Genomic DNA, 21,674 nt, shown 5'->3' with positions numbered 1-21,674 from the left:
ATTTTATTTTTTTTTTAAAGCCGGGGGAGGGAGGAGAGCGCAGCCACGTTACACCCCTCCCTTCCTGCAAATCCCCGCTTGCACTGCAAACAATCTGCCTTCCCTATTGCATCCAAGGGAGATAGCAACAGCAACATCATCACTGCAAGCCGGATGGGAGAGCAGAGAGAAGGCTGCTGAGGGAGAAAGGCACACACGCACACACCAGCTCGATGTTGCCAAAGCGGCAGGAGCCGCACGAAAAATAAGCCATGCTGCTCGGTGTGTGTGGCGCATTGTGCTCTATCAGAGCCCTTTAGGAGGAAGAAGAGAATTATCCACTCCGATTTTATTTTTTTTTCCTGCCTGCGAGAGTGCGACAGACTTGCGATGGTTGAATGTCAATGCCTATGAGAGAGAACAACAGTCAGAGGAGGACAGAAGGGGAGGAAAATGAAGGTGGGGATGGTGGTGAAGAGAAAGAAGCACCCTCATCCAATGCATCAAAAGGAGGTCCCTGCAATTGCTGATAGAGCCCTGGCCGCCTCGCCATCCACAATGGTCTGTACAAGCTGCCAATGCGTTTGATGACGTTCCTGTTTTGTGAAAGGAGGAAAGGAAACGTGACCATGTAAGATCCACGTTTCTCCGGTCAATTACATGCAAAGAATAGGTCTGATTTTGACGGTGTTTTGGGTTTTGTTTTTTTTTGGTCCTGGATGGAATCTGCCTAGGGAATAACACAACTGCCTTCCCTCACCAGTTTTGATCTGATTTTTTTTTCTTTTATTTTTTTACCTTTTTTTTTTTTTTTTTTTTTTTTTTGGTGTGGTCCAGACAGCTGCTGGGATAGAGAAGGTCAGAATATATAAATACATATAAAATATATATGATATATATATGCTATATATTATATATATATATATTTATCTCAGTACATCTGGGATTAAGCTCACTGAATGCTAATTATTTCTTTCAGGACTTTTAATATTTACAGTGAAATCTTTTAAAGGCAACAGTACATTCTGACGCCACCTGGGAGTACAGTGTTGGAGACGTAGGGTGTTTTCCCACAAACAATGTGAAGGTCTTTTTGTTAAAGAGGCAATTTTGATATTAACAGCAGCTACCCATTTTGATAGCCAGACAGGCTGCTATTTTGTTCGGGTACACATCAGGTCTCGTGCGACTGAGTTTTATTTTTTAATTGAAAAAAAAAAAAAATCAAGAAGAAAAGGAAAATTACTTGAGATGCCAAATACTGTCGAGAGGACCGTATTCTCCCTCTTTCCCACACCCACTGGAGACGCGGACCCTTCTTTTTTACAGGCTTAGAGTCGCCGGAGCCGAGCTGGGCTCCCTCCGGAGCGCCGCACAGCGCCGTGCCCGCGCCCCCGGACCCCGCGGCGTGTGAGATTTCTTCCCTCCTTCCGCTGATTTGCAAACAAACTTGTGGAATCCGCTCCGTCCGAGGGGGAGGGGGATAAAATCCCCCCGGGGAGCAGAGTGGGTTTGGCTTTTTTTTATATTACTGCAAGATTTCAGCGGGCTGCCGGGGATCTCCCCCCTCTCGCCCTCTTTTGTCGTTTCCCGGCCGGCAAGCGCAGCCCCCCCGCAGCACTGAGGCCTCAGCAGAGCCCCCCGGCCGCGGGGCGCCCGGCTCCTGCCCTTTCTTTCCCACCCCATCCCCGCCTGTCAAGGAAAGGCACATGTTAATACCACCCGGCGCGGTCATTTTCTGCTACTGCTGCTGCGGACTCCTCCGTCCGAGACAGATGTTGCGAAACCAAGGCCTCCTCAAGTGCCGCTGCCGCATGCTCTTCAATGACCTGAAGGTCTTCCTGCTGCGGAGACCCCCCGCTCCGCCGCCGCCCTCGCCGCCGCCGCCGCTCCCCATGCCCGGCGGCGCAGAGGCGGGGGCCGGCGGCGCCGCTCCGCTCGGGGGGCGCGGGCCCGGCTGGCGAGCGGCGGCGGCGGGCGGCGGAGCGGGCAGCCCGGGAGCCGAGGAGTGGGGGAGCCCCGCCGGGGAGCCGCCCGCCTCCCTGCCCAGCAGCACCTCCTCGGATGACTTCGGCAAGGGCAAGGCCGAGGACCGCTACTCGCTGGGAAGCAGCGTCGATAGCGGCATCCGCACCCCGCTCTGCAGGATCTGCTTCCAGGGTCCCGAGCAGGTGAGCCTGTGCGCGGCGGTGGATGGTGGGGTTGGATATTGGCTCGTCCGGAGGAAAAGGAGATGGGGATACTCTCCCCTAACCAGAATGGCCCCCAGGGGAAGAGGAGATGGGGATGCTCGCCCCTAACATGAACGGACCCAGCCCAGCGAGCTCTAGATATGGGCATGCGCTCCCCTAACCCCAGCCCAGGTGCTGGGCAGGTGTGAGAGCCAGATGTTGCTCAGCTTAACCGCAGCTGAGGTTCCTCATGGAAATGTCGGGGCCATGCCCTTGTGCAGCCCAGGAGCCTTGTCTCCAGGTGCGCATCCCCAGGCTCACAGCCACGCAGGTGTGGCACAGCAGGGACTCACAATCAAAGTGCATCTCAGTATGGGAGTCTCCGTCCCCGAGTGGGTGCTTAGTTGTGATGATGCCAAAAAGGATGCAAAGGATGGGGGCCCACTTGTGATGATCTCAGAAAGATGTCTTTAATGTGCTGTTGGTTTTTAATAATACAACTCGGGTCTGTATGAACACGTGGCAGGAGGCAACCCCACCTCATCAGCTGTGCCCAGAGTGAGAGCTCTGCAGCTTTACCAGAGCTCCTGTGCTCCCATTGCACTTGAAGGAGGGAAAAAAACTACTGGCTCCAATTGTACCTGCTGAAGCTGCAGCCTTGAAATGCACTGTGGTATAGACTGAGGTTGGGCCAATGAAGTTTCCTGTCATCAGATGGGAGAATGTAACAAACGCAACCCCGCTATAACATAAGTTGCCACCCTTGGGGCATTATTCTCCCTCTTTAATGATAATTACAAGCAATTTACATGCTTTCAAGCTGGCAACTTCCATGAAACAACATGTACAGCAACATTTGCACTTAATGTGACACAACTGCAGGCAGTGGGGAAGGCTGCAGATCTCTGCTTGTGTGATCAAACCCAGATATGGAGGTAACCTTTATTATAAAAGGTAGCTCTGCAACAATAAGGGAAACTTTCACAAGCATGAGTCAAGGTTCAGCTTAGCTGATACCCATTGCTGTTTCAGGCATAGACTGACACACCAGGCATATGTAAAACTCCTGAGCAAACCAGGTTTTGCTCTGTCTTCTTTCCCCTTCAAAGACCAGTGTGCTCTACCAAGGAAAGCCAGTGTTCACCTGAGAGTGGCCACATTCAGGCACACATTCTGCTAGTCCCAGTCCCATGTGACCATGCCTACCACTGTGTTGGTGGTAGTGTATCACAGAGAGAGCAGTGGGCTTGCATTCATTCTCTGGAGAAGCAGGACCTGCCATGGACTCATCTAAATGTGCTCAGGTTCTCCCTATCAGAGCTGGGTGCTCAGTAGGCTGTAGCCTTCTCTAACGCTTGATTGATATCCATGAGACACAGTTCTCACCATAGGATTTTAGGTGAAGGTTGGGGAAATCACTCTTTTTTGGAGTGCCTTCCTCACTTGACTGTCTCCTCCTTGTCTCTTCTAAAAGTTGGAAGCTGTGCAGCTCCCTGCCTTGGAATTTGCATTATTCCACATTTCTAGTACTCTTCTCTGGCTTACAATTCTGCCTGTGTGCACAAGGCGTAGCGCCTGCATGATCGGCGTGTGTGTGTGAGCAAATAGAACCTAAGCAGAATTAAAACAGAAGTAACCTGCTTCCTTGGCAAACATCAATGCTGGAAAATAATTGGATGCTAATTTTCATGCTTAAAGGCTGTAGGTTGCATTGTAAAAGTGGGACTGTTTGCTGACCATCTGCCAGCCTACCTGAGTGAGAAGCTAAGCAGATGTGACTGGCATTTAATAGAGTTTCTCTTTTTCTCTTCTCACAGTTTCTGACCAATATAATAAGACACTTACAGCTGGATTCTGACAGTCACCCTTCAGTAGTACCTTATTCTGCAAATAATTTCTTTAGCAGCATCTGGTAAGCACAAACCAATACGTGGGCCCACATCAGGATCTTTAAGGCATGGTCATATCCTGACACAGCTTTTGGTTCAGAATGACTGAGAACTGACTCAGTGCACTGATGTCAGAACCTGCAGTAAGGTTTGTTTGGCCCATACATCCATGAAACTCCAATGGTGCTAGAGTAGAGTAATAGAATGGCTTAAGTTGGGGGGGACCTTAAACATGATCCAGTACCAAGCCCCTGCCATGGGCAGGGCCACCAACCACTAAATAAGCTGCCTTAATTCCACACTCTTGCTTACTGAGGTGGTTGTTACTGATTTAGCATTTATTCCCCATTTGTCTCCCAGCTGAACAGCTGAGCAAAGCCTCTTCTTCAGACACTTGCAGCTATAGGTGCCATAAATGCACATTATTCCATACCACCCCTGCCAAAATAATCATGAAAATTTCCAATTGGAAAGAAAATGCAATTGCAAGTTCTTTACTGTGCAGATTAATAATAATGGTAGAAATCATTTGTTTTATCTACCTGTCAGAAACATCTGAAACTGCTGCAGCTGTGGGCAAATTTGCTGGGCTGCATCATAGTACCAAGAACAAAAGCCTTCATTATGAATTGACTGTTAGGTGCTTTAAGCTTATTTACTCATAAAATGACACCGAGTCTCCAAAAGATGTTTTAATCCTGTTTTGATTTTTCTATGTGTATGTGTATATATATATGTGTGTGTGTGCATATATACACACACACACCCCAGCCAAAAAGGTTTCTTACTAATCTGGCTTCACAAGTGGGTTTTATATAATATCTAATGCAAAGCAAAATCTGTAGGGATTTTCACTTTAAATTTATGATTGCCCACTAAGCGTAATACTGCAGGCTACTAAATTGCTTCTATCTTAAGCTCCTCATGTTTGTTTGTGGCTCTTAGGAGTAAACTGATTCTTTCATTATAAATGTGCTGAGCACTGTAGGAAGGAGTAAAGCTCATTATTGTAGAACCACTCCAATCCTTGCAGGTTACTCAGAGAAAAACAGTAATGCAGACAAGAATGAGGAGACCTGGTGCCCAGATGAGTGCAGCACCTCCCACTTTGAGGGCATGGAGAGAATGCTGCTTGGGTCTGGCAGTTGAAAGAGGCAACTGCATATACTGAAGATAGGCTTAATATCATGCAAGCCAGTGGGCCGGACTCTGCACTTGGCAATGGCATTGCCTTTCAGAGACTTACTTGGCATTTCCAAAGGTTTTATATCCTGTGCCATTATGTCAGCTAGTTCTGAAACAGCTGATTGAAAGGCAGAGCTCGAGGCAGAAAGCGAGAAAGAACGATGCTGGAGTATTTCTTTCTGTTTTAGTTAATGGTCCATGTTTTCAGAATCTTGTCTGCTTTCCTGGATCACTGGCAACGTTCTGCAAAAGAAAGAAACTAAAGCGAGCTCTGCTTTCACATATGTTTCATAGTGCTTGGTATGGATCCAAGTTGAAAGCAAGTCATGGAGAGTAGCAGGAAAGTACATGGATGAGAAGTCCCTCTGCATCTGCAGATACAGTGTTTGCTCATGTCACAAGGAGTTGGCAGTACAGTAGCATTTCGGATTTCTGAGCTGGTGCTCACTGTGCTGAAAATAAATAGAAAAGCATTCTTAGATGGAACTGAGATCATTTGGAAGTAAGTGTCTCAAGGATCGCTTGTGAGATTCTCAGTCAGCATGCATACATCTTTTCCTACCTGTCAGTTTCTGCCTGTGTTTCTCTATTTCTCTGTTCTGAGGAAGAATACTGTAATGGTGGAGATTTTAACAGCCTGGATAGGACTGGTTGACTAAGCAGGATCAGAAGGAAGAGATAGTGACTTTTGGCAGCAGGCTGACATAGCTCAGTACTCAATGGAAAAGCTTGGAAATAGATCATTCTTCCCACCAAAGTCCCTTCCAGACTTTAAGGAGATCAGGTCATTATCATACGCACATGGAGACCTCTAAGGAAACCAAAAGGGAAGACAACTTGCAGTGGATAGCAGGACATGCATTTCTATGTGGTGTGACACTGAGCTGTGGAGTTCCCTACTACAAGACATTAGCAAGCCAAAGGACTTAACTACATTTAATGATTGTGAAGCCATGTGCATACCAAATCATGTCTACAGTCATCAGAATTAAAGATAATGTATCTGAAAGCACAACAAATTCTTCAGATCTGATATCAGTCTTGAGATCAAGAAAACTGAAGAGGAGCAGATCCAAGGGCTGGTCCAGGGCTCACAGCTCCTTGCATACAAGACCTGCCTTTCCAGCGCATGTGAAGATTGAATGCATCTGTAAGGTAATACAGGCACTTGTTGTCACAGTCAGGACCCAGCTGGAGCTAAGGAGACCCTAAATGTGTAGAGGGCTCTCTCCTATATACCAGGACTGCCCCATCTGGAAATTCCTAGCTCATTCTTGCTCCTCAGTCTGGATGAACATTCCACATACCATTCTTGATGGTCCCATGTAATAGCAGTGCATGCTGAGTACCACTGATTGGCTGGTCCTTGGCATGTGCCACTGGAAATAACAGGTGAGAATCTCAGACTTGCTCCTGTTACAAACACAGGCACACCCAAAAGCTCTCATTAGCTTGCTGCTTGATAGCACCTGAAATCATGAACTAAGCCAGGAAACATTGTCACCCTACAGACTGATTCCTCCATAGCACAGAGAAATGCAGGAAATCACTGGGACGCTTGATTTCTGATTTACAGTGTTGTAAGACAAAGCAAAATTGGGTATTTCCATTCTAGAGTAAGATAAAGAGGATAAGAGGTAGCTTGTGGCTGAATTAGGGACATGAGCATGATAAGGAGCAATTACACAAGTAGCATTACAAGCAAGTAGAAAGGCAGGGAAGCTCAGGAAAGGAGATGCAGGTGTTTGGTGAGATCTGTCTGAGCTGGCTATAACATCAGCACACTGTTTTCGAACATGTTGAATCACATAATGACAGAGCAGGTGCCCCATCCGAGTACTTTTCATAGGTGTATTCCCACAGGATTCATTTACATGGTGCTAGAATGAGAATTATTCATTGGAAAACAGCCAGTCCTGCTAAATCTGAAGCCTAGGAGATGCTGGGTTGCAGCACATCAGATTTCAGTCTGTATACTGCAATTTATCTCAGAAAGGAAGGGAAGTAGCTTCCTGTGACGCTCAATCCACCTCTCTGCTTTCCTTTCCTTGACTTTGAGCACTTCTATAGATAGCACTTCTGTTTCACCTGTCCCTGGATGAAGTCTGTACTGTGCAGGCAGAACTTCTTTGGCTTCAGCAAAGGCTTTGCATGAGCTATCAACTGAACGGAGCACAGGATGTCATCTATTTTAGATTTAGACTCTGTTGCCACAGAGTTGATTGGCAAAGCTCCCATTAACTTCAACAGCAAAAGGGTAGGCATCCAGTACCAGGGACTTGACCCTTGTATTTCAGTAATGTTGTGCATACAGTGGGGACTTTATAAATAATAGTGAAGGCCGCTAATCCCATTGACTTTTAATTGCTCCAGGAGACAGGGTGTTCACCTCTTGTGCCTGCTGAAACTCTGAAGCCTGACCTATTTATTTCAGTGCCACCAGCTAGCCTGAGGAGCAGTTTTTCTTTTCTTTCACTTTCCCCCATATGAAAGGCTTCCTGAAGGAACTTGTCTGTGTTTGTGTCACTGTTTCTTAAATATACATTTCAAGCCATGATTAACAGTGCCTGATGTCAGTTAGTGACAGAACAAGCAATGCAAAACCATGTAGCTCCATTGTTTGCATCTGTAGAGTCACTGTTACTCCCACAAAGGCAACACTTACTCCTGGAAGGGCTCTATTTGTACAAAACTGAGCTGCATTCAGGTTGTCTTTCAAACAGATATTCATTCACAGTAAGGGCCTCCTCTGTGAGGGTCTTTTTCCTGCATTAGTGGTTTTTTTTTTCTATCCAAGGATGGTCCAAAGGTTAGAAATACAGTTGTGCCAGAACCTGAGTGACTGATAGAGTCTGTAATGCTACATTTCTTATTTGTCCACTGCACTCGTGGCTCCAAGTCAATGAAAGGTGATTGCCTGTGCAAAGCTTCCAACTTCATCTACATTCCCTAGGTCAGGCTTTGGTCCAAGGCTTCCTGGATGAAAGATGTCCTTGAATTACTTCCCAAGGAAGCTGCAAGTGCCCAGCAACCCTTCAAATTATACCTGCAGAAACCCACTGCCAGGGGGAGGAATACATTGGTTGGGGATTGTAGGGAAAGGCAATAGCAGATAACCAGTTCTAAATTACCCAAAAAAGGGTGATGGTCACAATCCAGTTAAAGAATGAAAGATTTGCTTACCCATCCCAAGGATCAGGGCTCACCAAATACTCCAAAAGGAAGAATCTCCAGGTAGAGATCCTTCCTTTGTGGCAGCCAGCCATTAAATGAAGTTTAGGGAAGGGTGGAACCAGGTTGCACAGGTGAATTGCTTTCACCTGTAATCTCAGGGCTGGCTGTGTCCTTTTACCTGGTGCTCAATCATTGGTTCAGGCTGTGACACAGCAATTCCCATATAGGGATCACGCTATTTTATGTAAAGCTCATGATTTTAGGCTGAATTTTTATGCTAGAAACTGCAGCAGAATTACTAGCCCCACACTTAAAATCCTCCCATTGCCTGCTAGAGAGCGAGGCTACAACAGTGTCTTGCTAAAGAGGCATTTCAGCCTCCCCATGCAGTTACACCTTAGCTCCCAGGAGAATATCAGCTGTGGAGAGGGCTGATTTAATGATATGGACTGGATTAAAATAATGTGAACTGAAAAACTGGTTATGTTTTCCTCACTCCTAGGCCTAGAGTAAAATAAAAAGTCAGACTATAATCAGGATTGGTCCATATCTGTGGCCACCCAGTCTCTGTTATTAGCTAATTACTGAAGTAATAAAGCCACACTAAGGTGTTAGCTGTTAGATTGTATGCTCATCAGCTCTCCTCTGTGCCCACTGGCTGATTTCAATCAGCTCTGGCAGGGATTGGAGATCTGAGAGGAATTAAATTCCTTGAAGTTTCATGAAAACTAGCTGGATGAAAAAGAGGAGAACTATGAATGTCCTGTTGTGCGAATGATTACAGCTTCGGCTCAGATGCACTACATACTATAGTATATGTGTGCAACCCACTACTTTTATGTTATTGTTGCCCTCTTTTTGTTACTTATATGCATTAACTATATCATGTATCTTATACGTGGCTCAAAACAATTCCTCTTCATTCAGTGTAGCCCAGGCAAGGCAAAATGTTGGACACCCATAAAGTCCTTGGAGAACAGAGCTTCAGTAGCGAGGCTTAACAGGAATGTGTACTCTGTTAGGGAAGAAAGAAAACACAAAACAATGTAACATGTTTCCCATGGAAAGGCAGGCTCAAATAATACAGAATAGCTTGTTAACTTTATATCTTTCTCCTTTTATTTTGTTAATCAGGATTACTTGCCTAAAATGAATTGCATGATGTTGAAAACTTACTTACCTTTCCCCATCCTTTAACAAGTGACCTTTATCCTTTTCTGCTTCATCAGTGGTTACAGTAGGACAGATTAAGTTGTTGGCAGTGAAGAGTGATGAGTGTTGCCTTCTCTCCAGTGAGGGAAAAAAGAGCAAGACCTAGAAGCTATGTAGGTAATAAATCTGCTGTCGCCATGCCCCCTTGTGAAAAGTTGTAAAGCAGATGGTCTCTAATGACAAGATCCAGAAGCTGAAGTTCTCACACATCATTTCTTCTGTCATAGTTTTAAACTCTTTGGTGGTTTTCTCTCAACTACTTATTTTCTTTGTGAAAGTCAACAAATACATCAAACTTTGGTCATGTCCATCCCATGGGACTCTACTCTCCATAGATCAACTTATCCAGGCACCCTCTGTCTGTAGCTCAAACATTGGTGGTGCTCTGAAAGTCATCACCCACAACAGTCACATCAGTTTAACCCACTTCCCTGGGTGCAAGTGGAGGAAAGGATGATAATGAAGAATTATAACACAAAATATGTTTCACAGATTGTTTTCTTCTTCCCTTTGGAGAGCAAAGACTGACAAGGATTGATTGGTTGACATTGTGTTTGCATTTGTCACCTAAGCATAAAATACTCGTCATTTGGAAACATCTTCAAATAAGTTTTTAGTGCATTGGTGGTGTCTGCTATCATCTGATGTAGGCATGCTGTAGCTACAGCTTCTGTGAAGCTTTTTCCTGTGGCTACCATCATAACCTCTGCTACTGTATGTATTTACCTTGTTACTTAAACCATGCACTGATATGCACTGATCCTGTCCAAGCAGTAGGCGGTGCACAGGTCTCAAGAGATCAATTAGTCCACCCATCCTAAAACCTAACACAGGCTGATCTAACCAGTTCTTGAGGGTGAGCGTGGCTGAAGACTCTACTTGTCCCTAGACACCCTGTTATAGGACTTCATCATCCTTCTTCCCTCTTGTTAGCAAGTTTTATATAATGTCTGACCTGAATCTTTCCTGCCGCAGCCCATTTCTTTTTGCCCTGCCCATTAGGAGGACATCAAATTATTTTTGCCTTTTTCTTCTTCTTCTTTTATTTTTTTTTTTTAAGTAGTAAGTAATTGAGAGCCCTATGCAGTAGCTGAATGTAAATATAGCAAAAATTGATCCTCTGAGGATTCACAAGTTGAAGTGACACCTAAAGTCGTAACACTCCTTGCTCTTTTGTAGTCCAAACAATCCCAAATTTACCTTTGCTCTTATGACATAATTTCTAGAACTCTAATAATCCTTCAGTGTTCTCCTCTGGATTTTCACTAGATGGTCCATATTCTGCTTTAAAAGCACTTTCTAAAGTAGAAACAATTATCCAGTTGAGTCTTTGTTAATGCTGAGCAGTGCAGAAAGATTTTTAGCCCTCTTCAGGAGATAACAGATGCCAGACATTTCAAAGTGATGTTTGCCCTCTCTTTCATTTATTTGTATATTTTTGGAGCAGAAAAGGTTATTAATTTTATTCAACTCTCAGTCCCATGTAATCTCAGTGTCCTCCAGAACTGCTCTCTAGTTCGTCCTCCTTCATCCTAGATCTGTGTAGTTCAAATGACTGCCTTGGTGAAGAAGCTGTACTTGGCCCTATTTAGTTGCCTCATTTTTTAAATTAATTTATTTTTTTAAACCGGTCTTCCCCTTTCAGATAAGCCTGCAGATGTAGTAAGTGTTCCCTCTATTGAATCTTTCATGCTGTTACTGATTTAAGTTCTTCTGCCTTGATTCTTTGAGAGAGCTCAGAGAAAAGTGCTGCAAGAGCAGCTTTAAGGCTGTCTCTGATGAGACTTAGGGCTAGGACTATCCCTTCTCACATATAACCACATACAGGCTGGGAGAAGAAATCCCCATCATTTCATTGCAGGTGCCTGCACTCTGTTCCCAACTAAAGATATTCTCAGCAAGGCTGAATGTGACCTTTCCTGACAGATCCAGGCCTCCAGCCAGTCCTACCTGAAACATTGCCATAGCCTCCCCTTTTTCTCCTGCTTCTCTGATCTAACATTGATGTGGCCGCTCACATTTCCTCCACATTCCTCCCTAATGGAGTCCCACAAACCTCCTTTCTCTTTGTCCTTCCCATCTTCTTTTTCCAGCTTGGATACTTCCTCCATTATGGCCCTTAAGGCCAGCTCTGCAGGTTTTGTTTGTTTCAGTTCAATCCCAGATCTCCTTGTGCTTCCTAGACTTACTGAATGGTTTAGCATCAGTAAAAGTAGCTCAGACTTCTTGTATTCAGCATTTTCCTCCATGTTCATCTCTTTTCTGCCTTTCTCTTGTACCGACAATATGGGGCATTAACCCTACCCTTAGCTTGAGCTTCTTTCCTCTCATTTTCCATCTATGTATTGAGATCATGCCCAGGTTGTTTGTTGCTTTCTTTTGAGTCACATACATGTTCAGATTCTTGTCTCTTGCTTTCATTTCTGTGATCTTTTTTTCTCCAACCTTCCTGGCACAGACATGGCCTTACTTCAGCTGAGTCAAAATGAAAATGTGAAGAACATTTACTCTGATGGATGCCTTAAGAACAGGTTGCCCTGAGAACTTTTGTGTGCATCTTCCCTCCTATCAGTGTTCCCTGTCAATACCCAGGTGGATCCTGACCAGTTTTTACTCCAATTCCCAGTCTTTGGGAGAGCTAAGAAAGCCTCGTGGATGGATCTGATGAAGACACATACAGCATTGGCACGCAGGGAGCCTGCTGACACTTTACCCACATCACGTCAGTGTCTACCCTGATAATTTCGTGTGGGCATTGAACTAAAGCTCAGAGGATTATTTGCATTTTCCACAAGTACAGTGCCATGAGCTAAACCCACCCCTCCAAAGACCCCAGCACTTCTTGATGTGTCAGATCTTCTCAGTCTGTCTGGTATCTTGTATGACCTTGCCCTGTCTGGGAAATGAAGCACTTTCCCTCCTCTCCTTCTCTCCTTGTTAAGTGCACTAGGACCTGTCAGGATTAAAGGTACTGGGAAAGTACAAGCTGATTATTATCCCATTCGAAGTGATATTAAAAGAACATTAAGACGGATCAGATGAGCATTGAAGAAAAGTAGGTAATAATAAAGTATTATATCAGCAAAGAAATAGCAGTTAAGTAATTAAAGAGAGGGTTTGCACAAGAGGAAGAAGTAAAGTTATAGGTGCTCCTGGCCTCTAGACCATTCTTTATTTTAATATGGTGGTAACCTTTAGAGGATGTCAGTATGTCAAGCACAGCACCAAGAAGTAAAGCAGAGGCTTTTCCTGCCCCAGAGAGTTCACATTTTTGGACATAAAAAAACCAATATTTCCTTAACATTGAAGAGAGGTGAATTCTGACAAGATTTAGAGCTTGAGGGAGGTTATTGGGCTAGTGTAGTCTGAACCTTTTTATAATAGCAGTGAAATAAGTTCAGTCAATGAAATTCCTGCTTGAAGGTTAACAGCTGTGCAAGGACTGGAGAAGAAATACCCCATCTTGATTTTAAATCTTTGACAGTGGGAAATTGTTGCAGTGCCCAAGGAAAAAATCTGGGGAAAGAAAGAGCTGAAATTGTCTTTGCATAAAAACTTCTGTCTTTTCTGTCACAGGAAGAACTGTGTACTTCATGTATCTTTAGAAATGAGCTTCTGTAACCCTTAGGCTGCCTGGCAAAGGTTTCCCTCGAGGAAAATGTTCTATAGTTGAAGACAGGTTTATTCCTCATCAGATTAAAAGCAAGAAACTTTAAGACTGGGCAAACATGCCTGAGATTCTGCAAGTTAGGAAAAAATAGTCCATAGCCTCCTCCGGCATACGAGGGCAGAAGTGTTGTCACCTACATTTAACCCACATTTGGAAAATGTTCTTCATAGACAGGATGGCCACATCATTTCTAAGAAAAGCATTTCTGCAGCCCCCATAGCCTGCAGGGAGGACTCCTACATAAAACTGAGCATACTAAACTGCCATGACCTGATCCAGCTGCCATCAGCATTCTCACTGCCAGTTCTCATGGGTTTATTTCTTGCCCTTCTTGCAGATGTGAAAATCTGCAGGAGAGTTGTTGGCCTTCCCATACTGCAGCTATACATGAGATTTCCTCTCTCAGCTTTTTCTTGATGTTGCTTCATTTCTTTGGAGGTGTGCTCAGGCATGTGAAGCAAATATAAGGGGAAGGCAGTAATTCTGAGTGTTTGGATCAGATTAGATATTAGGAAAAAATTATTCTTCAAAAGAGTGATGAGGCCCAAGCACAGGCTGCCCAGGGAGGTGGTAAAGTCACCAGCCTTGGAGATGTTCAAGAACCGTGGAGATGTGGCACTGAGGGACACTATTAGTGGGAACAGTGGGGATGAGTTGATGGTTGGACTAGATGATCTGAGAGATCTTTTCCAACCCTGATGATTCTATGATTTGATGACCTCAGCTTGAACAAAATCACATGACCATAAGGAAGATGGGACCTCTGGAGGTCATCTTCATCTCCTTGCTTAAGTAGGTTGGTCTGACTGAGCCTGGGCAGGGCCTTGTCAAGTTGGGAGATGCATCTCTCAAAGGATGGTTATTCTAATTGCTTCTCTGTTCCAATATTGGGCACCTGGTCCAATATTTGAATGGTGAAAATGTTTTGGTTTTTTTTTCAGATTTCCAATCTGAATTTCTGCTGTTCCAAATTGTGTCTGTTTTCTCATCTAACCTGGTACCTTCGAGAAGAGTCTAGCTCTTTCTTCGCTCTAGCTATCCATGAGATGGCTGAAGACAGCAATAAGATCTCCTCTTAGCCTTAACAGTGATTTTAGCAGGAGGTGTACAAAAGATAGGATTAAATGTCTGCTTTAGCTCCCCAGGGTGGATTTGGACAGTGGTTGAGATTTCTGTAGTGGTAGTCAGATAAATATCAAGGGAAAGTAGCTGCCCAACCACAGGTTGAATAATGAGCGCAAACACTGCTAATAATAGCAAAGGCTCAGATATTTCTGTTTGTCATAGCCAAGACATTTCTTGATCCAATAATCACCTCCAAGAGATGAAACTATTTTAAATCCAAGTCACAGGAAAACTGACTGTAGAAAAGCTTGATTGTGCAAGAATTATTTCCGTTTACATTAAACAGGAGGAAAAGCAAAAAGAGATCTGTAAGGTTTTCAATTTTGCAAATGAAGATTTTTAAAAACCAGGAATCTTTAAAACTATGCAATATGTTATTAATATACCTTGACTAATGGCTACTAAAATAGCCAATAGTCTCTTTATAACAAACAAAAGCATTCTGTTACAAGTGCTGGAAGCTCACTGTCATTCTACAGGCTATTTTTGCTTTCTGCTTTCACTTAATTTGGCTGGAAAGCTGGAAGGCTTCAAACCCTGTCCCAAAATGTATTTCAACAATGAAAAAATCTTCTTCTCCCTTTCTAGCTTGCTTTCCTAAACTACAGTGCTTATCTATGCAAGATCTGTTTAAAAGTCTATGAGATGCGCTGAATAACATAACAAAGCCAGCCGCCTTTGTCAAAAAGAGGATGCAGAATTCTTAAGCTCTTATGAGCTGTATGAAAACAAATGACCAAGTGATAACATTGGAATTGTCCTAAGAAGTCCACTCTTAGCAGGCATCAAAGAAGCCAGCTTAGCAAGTTTGAATACCTACATTTTTTAGGAAATCACATGTTTAGGAAAACCAAGGAACCATGCAGTATAAGTTTTGGAGTCCTCTCCACTGACCACAGTACAGGATCAGCTAGTTTTGTTGGCCTCTTCCAACAGTGCAGTAGCACCCAGCCAAGATACTTTCCCCTAAGACAGCACAAGCACAGAGAATGTTAATAGGAAGCCCTGAAAACCTGAGCCAACATCTCTGGAAGTTGGCTAGTGGAAAAAACCCAATTGGAGTGAAGAGTGGTAGGGGCAATTGCAGGCCAGTTAAATGAGCATATATGGTGGGGATAATATCAGAAGTAATTATTTGCTGTTTAAGGAAAGGAGGAACTTTGATAAGAGGTGGCCAAAGCACCTCTGTTACTGGGAAAGGGAACTAAGCTGCTGGTACCCTTCAGAAACTGTCGTGGTCTTGGTAAACCAAAGGCAATGCAGTGAGGGCTGCAGGCTTATGTATTTCCTCAGAGCAGTCTGAAAGGCTCCAACATCAGAGATTATTTGCAAATGCAAGACATACAAATGTGCGTGTGTATATAACTGAGCTGCTGTCTGCGTGTTTAGGAGGATCAAAAACACACAGGGTGAATGTTGCAGTCTCCTCTGAAGCTGGCAAGAGGCTTACTACCATGTCAGGGCTCTGTTTTCTGTTTGGGTTGGATCCAGTTATTTTTCTTTTTAATGGATTTGAGGAGGCCACTGAGATGGGGTTCCTCTGGTGAAATAGTGCAGGCGGATGATCTTGGGAAAGTAGAGATTGGAAGACGTGCACTCTGATCAACACCAGGCTGTGTTCCTGCAGGTGATCCCACCATACACAGGAGAGCCCAGGAACATTCACCTTCCATAATCATCAGTCCTTCGCATCACTCCCAGTTCTGCCCTTCCATTTGTGTAACTCCTTCTATGGGATCTATCACTTCCTACAACAAGGGAGGCTTTCGCCTTCACTAACTATGTCCCAAGTGTTCCCAGTTTTTCAGCATGCTCTGCATTTCAGTCTGATTAGGCTATTTGTTCTGTTGTATTGTGCAGACAAGGAGTGGCACTTAGACGCAAGAGAACATGTTCTCTCTTTATGCAGGAAAATAAGGGAAAATGTGCTCAGCTGGAAATGAAACAGCCTGGAGTTCAAAACTCACTTCTATGGATAGCTGTTCTGCATTTTCATACCCTTAGCAGCCATCAGCACTAGCCAAGTTCTCTACCCCAGAGTAAACGCCCCTGTGGCACTTAACAGTTTATACTGCAGATACTGATGAGACACTGAGTAGCCACACAAACACATGGAGTTTGGGAAAGCCATCCAAATCTCTGCCATTCAGCCTGCCTTAACTTCATCTGTTGCAAGCTTGGACCCCTTGAGTCTCTTTTCTCAGGCTGAACTCAACTCCCGGAGATGGGGTAAAACCCAGTAGCCTCCTTGTTAACACTCAGTTGCTAGAGTTTGGAAACCCTGTGTGTCAGAATAATCTCGGATGATGTGTTGGGCCCCTCATAATGGGTGGGTGGCAGCATGAATAGCACTCCACAAGATTTATATCCTGCAAGAAAGGAGAGGGAGGGATATTTGCCATATATATCTACCTATAAATGCATATGGCATAAGTGCTAGAACCCAGCTGCACTCACATGACTGTCTTTAATCTGTTCCCTTTTAAACCACTGTGCCTACATTGCCTTGAGCTGGTTTTGGTTTTCAACTCCTGAAACGCACACACAGCATTCCAGGTAGATATCTCCAGTGCCTTGCTCCACTTGTGGACTATACACCCTCTAGGGTTTTAACAGCAAGCTCTAAGGGATGCTATAGGCTAGGGATGTGGGTTCTCACTAACACACCCTCCAAGCCTCCTGCATTTCAATGCACTTCTGTGATTTCCAAGCAGCAGACAGCCACCTTGCATCATCACAACATGTGCTGAGCCCAGCACTCATTATTAGGCAGGGATTTGCTGTGTGCGTATCTATGGCAGTGCAGTGGAAGGCAGATGCCACGTGGCTGAGCCAAATTGGATAGAGAAGGAGCTTAAGTGGTCACTTGGGGGTCATCTTTTCCTATTGAGGGTGGCTCAGGGCCGCGGTGCACATGTGGAAGGCTGAACAGAAGTAGCAGTTTCAGGCTACTGCAAGGCATTTTCCTGGAGGTCTCTCCACAGTGTTGGAGACACAACACACAACAAAGAGCTTCCCATTCAGGGACATACCTCTGAAGGAAGCAGTCCTTTGGAAGGTGACTGCTCCTTGCTGTTGCCTGTACATTTGTACACATAGATCAGTACCTTGCTTGTCCCTTCCAGTAGCACATACATTGCATGCCCAGCACAGTGTGGTGATCTGCAGTTCACCACAACAGGCCTGAATCACACCAGCCCAAAGACCAGTTTTGGATTCTGGGACAGTCCTAGTAGTGGTAATTCCTACTTTATTTCCTTTAAGCCCACCTTCCCTATCTTGTCAAACCTTTTTTCAAACATTTGCTCAGATGTCTCTGTGCCTGCAGAGCTGTATGAGCTTGGAAAGCTAAGTAGTCCTCGTGAGTGCCTGGAGAAGGGCACCTCCTCTTTCTAAGGAACCAAGATTTGCCATTTTGCAGGAGAAAAAACAAAGTACAATAAAGGATGGGAGAAGCTGAGCAGCAAACAGATTTCCAAGATGAGCAGCATTAGCAAAGACCAGGCATTAGGATCAAGGTGGCAACTTCGTAACTGGTTACCAAACAGGATCTCAACTGAGGTTCAGGAGAGACATTTAGAGTAAATCATCCACAGGGACAGCTTTGCTAGATGTTACACTTCCAGTTCAAGTGAATGCAGATAGAAGAGCAGCAACCCAAAGGTTTTAACATTTCTTGAGCTTTGTAAACAAGCCATGATCTTGGGCACATCATTAAGGTGGGATGCAGCTCTGGATTGCAGACATCTCAGCGTGTCGCCTTGTAGGTGTTTGCATGTGGACTGAGTGTCTAGGCAGCAAAAATCAAAAGCTTGATTCATACCCACGCAGTGATTACTTAATGGAAAACTTCTCGAGCTAGGTAATTGAATCGTGCCCTCAGCCAATACAGTCAGTGGAGCTGGAGAGCTAGACACCTACATCTACTCAGCTGACTCACTCTTGGGGCTCCACTGTCAGCAGTGACTAGACCCTCCATTGATTATATGGGAAGACAGATACCCACTGTGCATATAGCTACTACATCCAGATATAATCTGTCTGGACCCAGATTCTCATATGGTGATATGAACAGCCTTTTCATCCCACCATAAAGTAAATCTAGAAACCTTCACTTCCTCCTAGGAAAGCTGTAAGGGATTGGTTCCTGATCTGTACAACACTTCAAAGCTAGCTGCTCTTTGAATGCTGAGTATTCATATTATTATAAACACACCGTGATTTGGAAATGCATGTAAGACATTGAAGAGTAGTAAACAGATGGGAGACGGTGCCAAGTAAGGCCACGCTGAAGTAGCGAGCAAAAATAAGTGTAAGAGACAGTCTGACATCTTCATAAAGAGAAAGACACAGCCAGAATTTGAAGCATGTAGCAATGAAATGGGGTCAGGGAGGTGAACTGCCTTTTCTTGGCCAAGTTATTCTCTTATGGGGGCATCCCCTTCTGCAATCAGACCAAAAAATCCTCACTTCTTACCTGGCTTGGAGACTTCAAGATGATCACAGCACAGCTCCAGTGGACAAGGCAGGAAAAATGATAGTGTTTATGATGAGCTGCTGCGTGGGAGAGAAGAGGTTTTAAACATATCCTTGAAGTCACTGGGTTACACCAGCTCTGGGCTAGCTGAACTGACAGGTACTAATTACTAAGAGAAAAGTGACTCATTGAAAACCAATAATAATTGTCTTATATCTAATTAAAACGGATGATTTACAGCCAAATAGAAGACTACAGTCTAAGCTTGAGGGACATACAGGATGTGATGGACAGCCTGCAACCCCACATATCTCATACAGAAATAAAAGTTCAAAAGTTGAGTGAGTTGTGCTCTATTTTAATTAGCTACAGCCCAGAAAAGCTGTTCTGTAAACGAGGCAGAAACTGTACGTGGCAGGACCTTCTCCCAGTAAAACCACTGACAGTGCAGTTAGTGCTGCTAACAGCAAAACTCCAGCTTCTGAGGAGTCAGTATATTCCCCTTCTTTCAGTATCTTACCAATACTGCTGCTGGAAACTACTCCATTGGGAAGGAATGACACTTGCAGGACACTTGCATCTCATAAAGAAGTGAGAAGGAAGACTATATTCAGGGACAGACGTAGCAAGCACGTAACACACGCTTCTGAAAATTCATGTATCCATTAAAGGCATTAGAACTATCTCCTGTTAGTGCGATAAGAACGTATGAAATATTTGTAGGGATTTACACATGCGTGGATTATAAGGAAAGCTCTTGTATTTTAAAGGATTACAAACTCTAATAGAGTACATGCTACATAAGTAGTATGGAGAACAGTTCATGTGCCATGAAAGAACAGAAAGCAAAAGACAAATAATTGGCCATAGTCTTAGGTGTATTTTGGATGAATAAGCAGACTTGTCCTTTTTTGGACATCCAAAGTTATATTCTAGCCTCCATAGAGTGACCTGCAGTCCATATGGAAACCAAGCTGGCAGTGTTGAAATTGTCCTTATTTCAGTGACAGTGGCTTCACTGTACTTTGTGGGTATCAAAACTCAGGATGTTTCTGGATCCCAGTTCACTATTTAACCTCAGCCAGCTCAGCACTAACTCCTGTTTTGGGAGGGGCAGCCCAGCAGATGTCAGCTCTGACTGTCCAGCTGCTGGCCCCTCTCAGCAGCCAGAGACATTTGCTGGGGAGCATCTCTGGGATGCACTGTCAGTTCAGCATCATTTACTTCTAGTAGAAGGTAGCTTGGCCTTTCAGTTACCATTCCCTTTTCATGGGTACATCGATAATTCCCTGCTTTTGGATTATTTCTGTTGGTAAAGCACTTAAAGGCCCCACTATACAGTTCAAGAGCAGTGTGGGACACTCTTTCCTAACACAGATGTGTCTTCTGTTTGCCTTCCCTTCTCTCATAATTTTCTGAAAGTTCCATTGAACCCCTGGTTTCCTGGTTTGCCTTGGACTCAGAATAGTAACAGTCTTAATCTAGGGGACTTCTGTGATCCCGGGGTCTGAACGGGAGGCGTGAGTGATTGCACTAAGCAGCAAACCCATTTATGCTAACTGTTTCACTCTCTGAGTGGCATCACTGAGGAAGGATGAGATTAGAAGGATATCACTGGCAGTGACTAAGAGATTTATCCTATTCATAGGCTTGGCTCGTACTTAAGGAATTTGCATTATTGGGATTTTTCAAAATCTGAGCTGCCTGAATCTGCCCTTCTTCCAGCAGCATCACAGGCATTCAAGGCCTACTTTTTCTTCTCAAGCTTTTACCTTCCCACACAGATACATTGCTTCCATTGCATTCTCTGTTTTTACACGCTTATTTCCAAGTGCCAAGAGTTGCACAGCCTCCTCCAAGTCATTAAAGCAATTCAGCATCAAGATATCTTCTCCAGTGTTCAGCACGTTTGGGTTTTTTTTCTGCTTTTGCTTAATTTCTTCCTGATTTGTCTAGTTAATACTGTTGGGAAGAACTAAGAGGTGTACATCACCCTCTGACACATACATACAGATACGTAGACTTTGAAGAGTTACATCTCCTTGAAACATCTAGGTTGGAGAACAATTCTTAAAAGAAAGAAAAAAATCATGCTAGACCATAACATATAGCAAAAGAAGGCAGTAACAGTACATTCAAATGGAACACAAGCACTACAGAGTGTTAGCAGGTAATGAAGGAAAAATTAGCTCACCTCTTCCAACAACCAAGAATAGCCTCAAAGAAGCACAGCATCTACCCAGAAAGCTCCTACTCCTTGGCTGCCAACACTTAAATGAGGGTGAGGAGGAGTGGATCCTGGCTTTACCCCTTCCAGTCATTCAGGTGCACTGCTTGCACCTGAGCTTCCTTTGTTAGCCACACCTTCTCACCTGGTGCTCAACCATTGGTTCAGGCTGTGACCTGGCAATTCCACTCCACCATATGATGAATAAAGATGTTTCACTGCATCTGTTCTGAGGGAAAACCCTCAAGAGTACAGATCTCAGGGGGTCCTGCAGTAAAGGATGCAAGCACTGGCCCCCAGCTCACAATACCAAAGGAAATCCGGCAGTGCCTTTTCTCTGCTAGGACTCTGCATTCAGCCTGCCTACTTCAGAAATTCTATCAGCCAGAAAACATACTTATCAGCTAATTGCGGCTGACACCTTTCTGGTGTCTTCAGAGAGGTGGATGAGGGATGGGAATGGCTGGGCTGGGCTGACAATGAGAGGCTCTGGGTAAAGTCTGCACAGTGAGACACGTGGTGCTGGAAGGCAAAATGTCTGTGGTGAACAAAGTCAGACTAATGT

At 44.3% G+C, this 21,674-nt stretch overlaps 1 protein-coding gene and 3 long non-coding RNA genes across 5 annotated transcripts in view; 1 reads left to right on the top strand and 3 right to left on the bottom strand.

Annotated features, from left to right (window-relative positions):
* LOC116653665 lies at window positions 1–551 on the bottom strand. Its single transcript, XR_004307927.1, has 2 exons — window positions 469–551; window positions 1–387 (listed from the first exon to the last, which is right to left on the bottom strand). It is a non-coding gene; the product is annotated as an uncharacterized LOC116653665 (long non-coding RNA).
* A 267-nt stretch (window positions 552–818) lies between these two features.
* The window catches only part of MARCHF4 (membrane associated ring-CH-type finger 4), a 77,324-nt gene continuing 56,468 nt past the window's right edge, over window positions 819–21,674 (top strand). Inside the window, exon 1 of the mRNA XM_015868615.2 lies at window positions 819–2,150. Coding sequence (XP_015724101.1) covers window positions 1,689–2,150 — 462 coding nt within the window. The 5' untranslated portion in view covers window positions 819–1,688. The remainder of the gene's footprint in view (window positions 2,151–21,674) is intronic.
* Window positions 2,616–8,450, bottom strand: LOC107316853. The gene is made up of 2 exons (XR_001556607.1): window positions 8,408–8,450; window positions 2,616–8,200 (listed from the first exon to the last, which is right to left on the bottom strand). It is a non-coding gene; the product is annotated as an uncharacterized LOC107316853 (long non-coding RNA).
* Window positions 14,678–21,142, bottom strand: LOC107316855. 2 transcript variants are annotated; one of them, XR_001556611.2, is made up of 3 exons: window positions 21,077–21,142; window positions 18,883–18,962; window positions 14,678–16,774 (listed from the first exon to the last, which is right to left on the bottom strand). It is a non-coding gene; the product is annotated as an uncharacterized LOC107316855 (long non-coding RNA). The 2 variants fall into 2 exon arrangements; XR_001556610.2 differs by lacking the exon at window positions 14,678–16,774 and adding an exon at window positions 17,850–18,195.

The sequence above is a fragment of the Coturnix japonica genome, chromosome 7, assembly GCF_001577835.2.
Source record: "Coturnix japonica isolate 7356 chromosome 7, Coturnix japonica 2.1, whole genome shotgun sequence".
NCBI lineage: Eukaryota > Metazoa > Chordata > Aves > Galliformes > Phasianidae > Coturnix > Coturnix japonica.
Note: the sequence above shows the minus strand (reverse complement) of the source record. Positions and strands in the feature narration are given on the sequence as shown.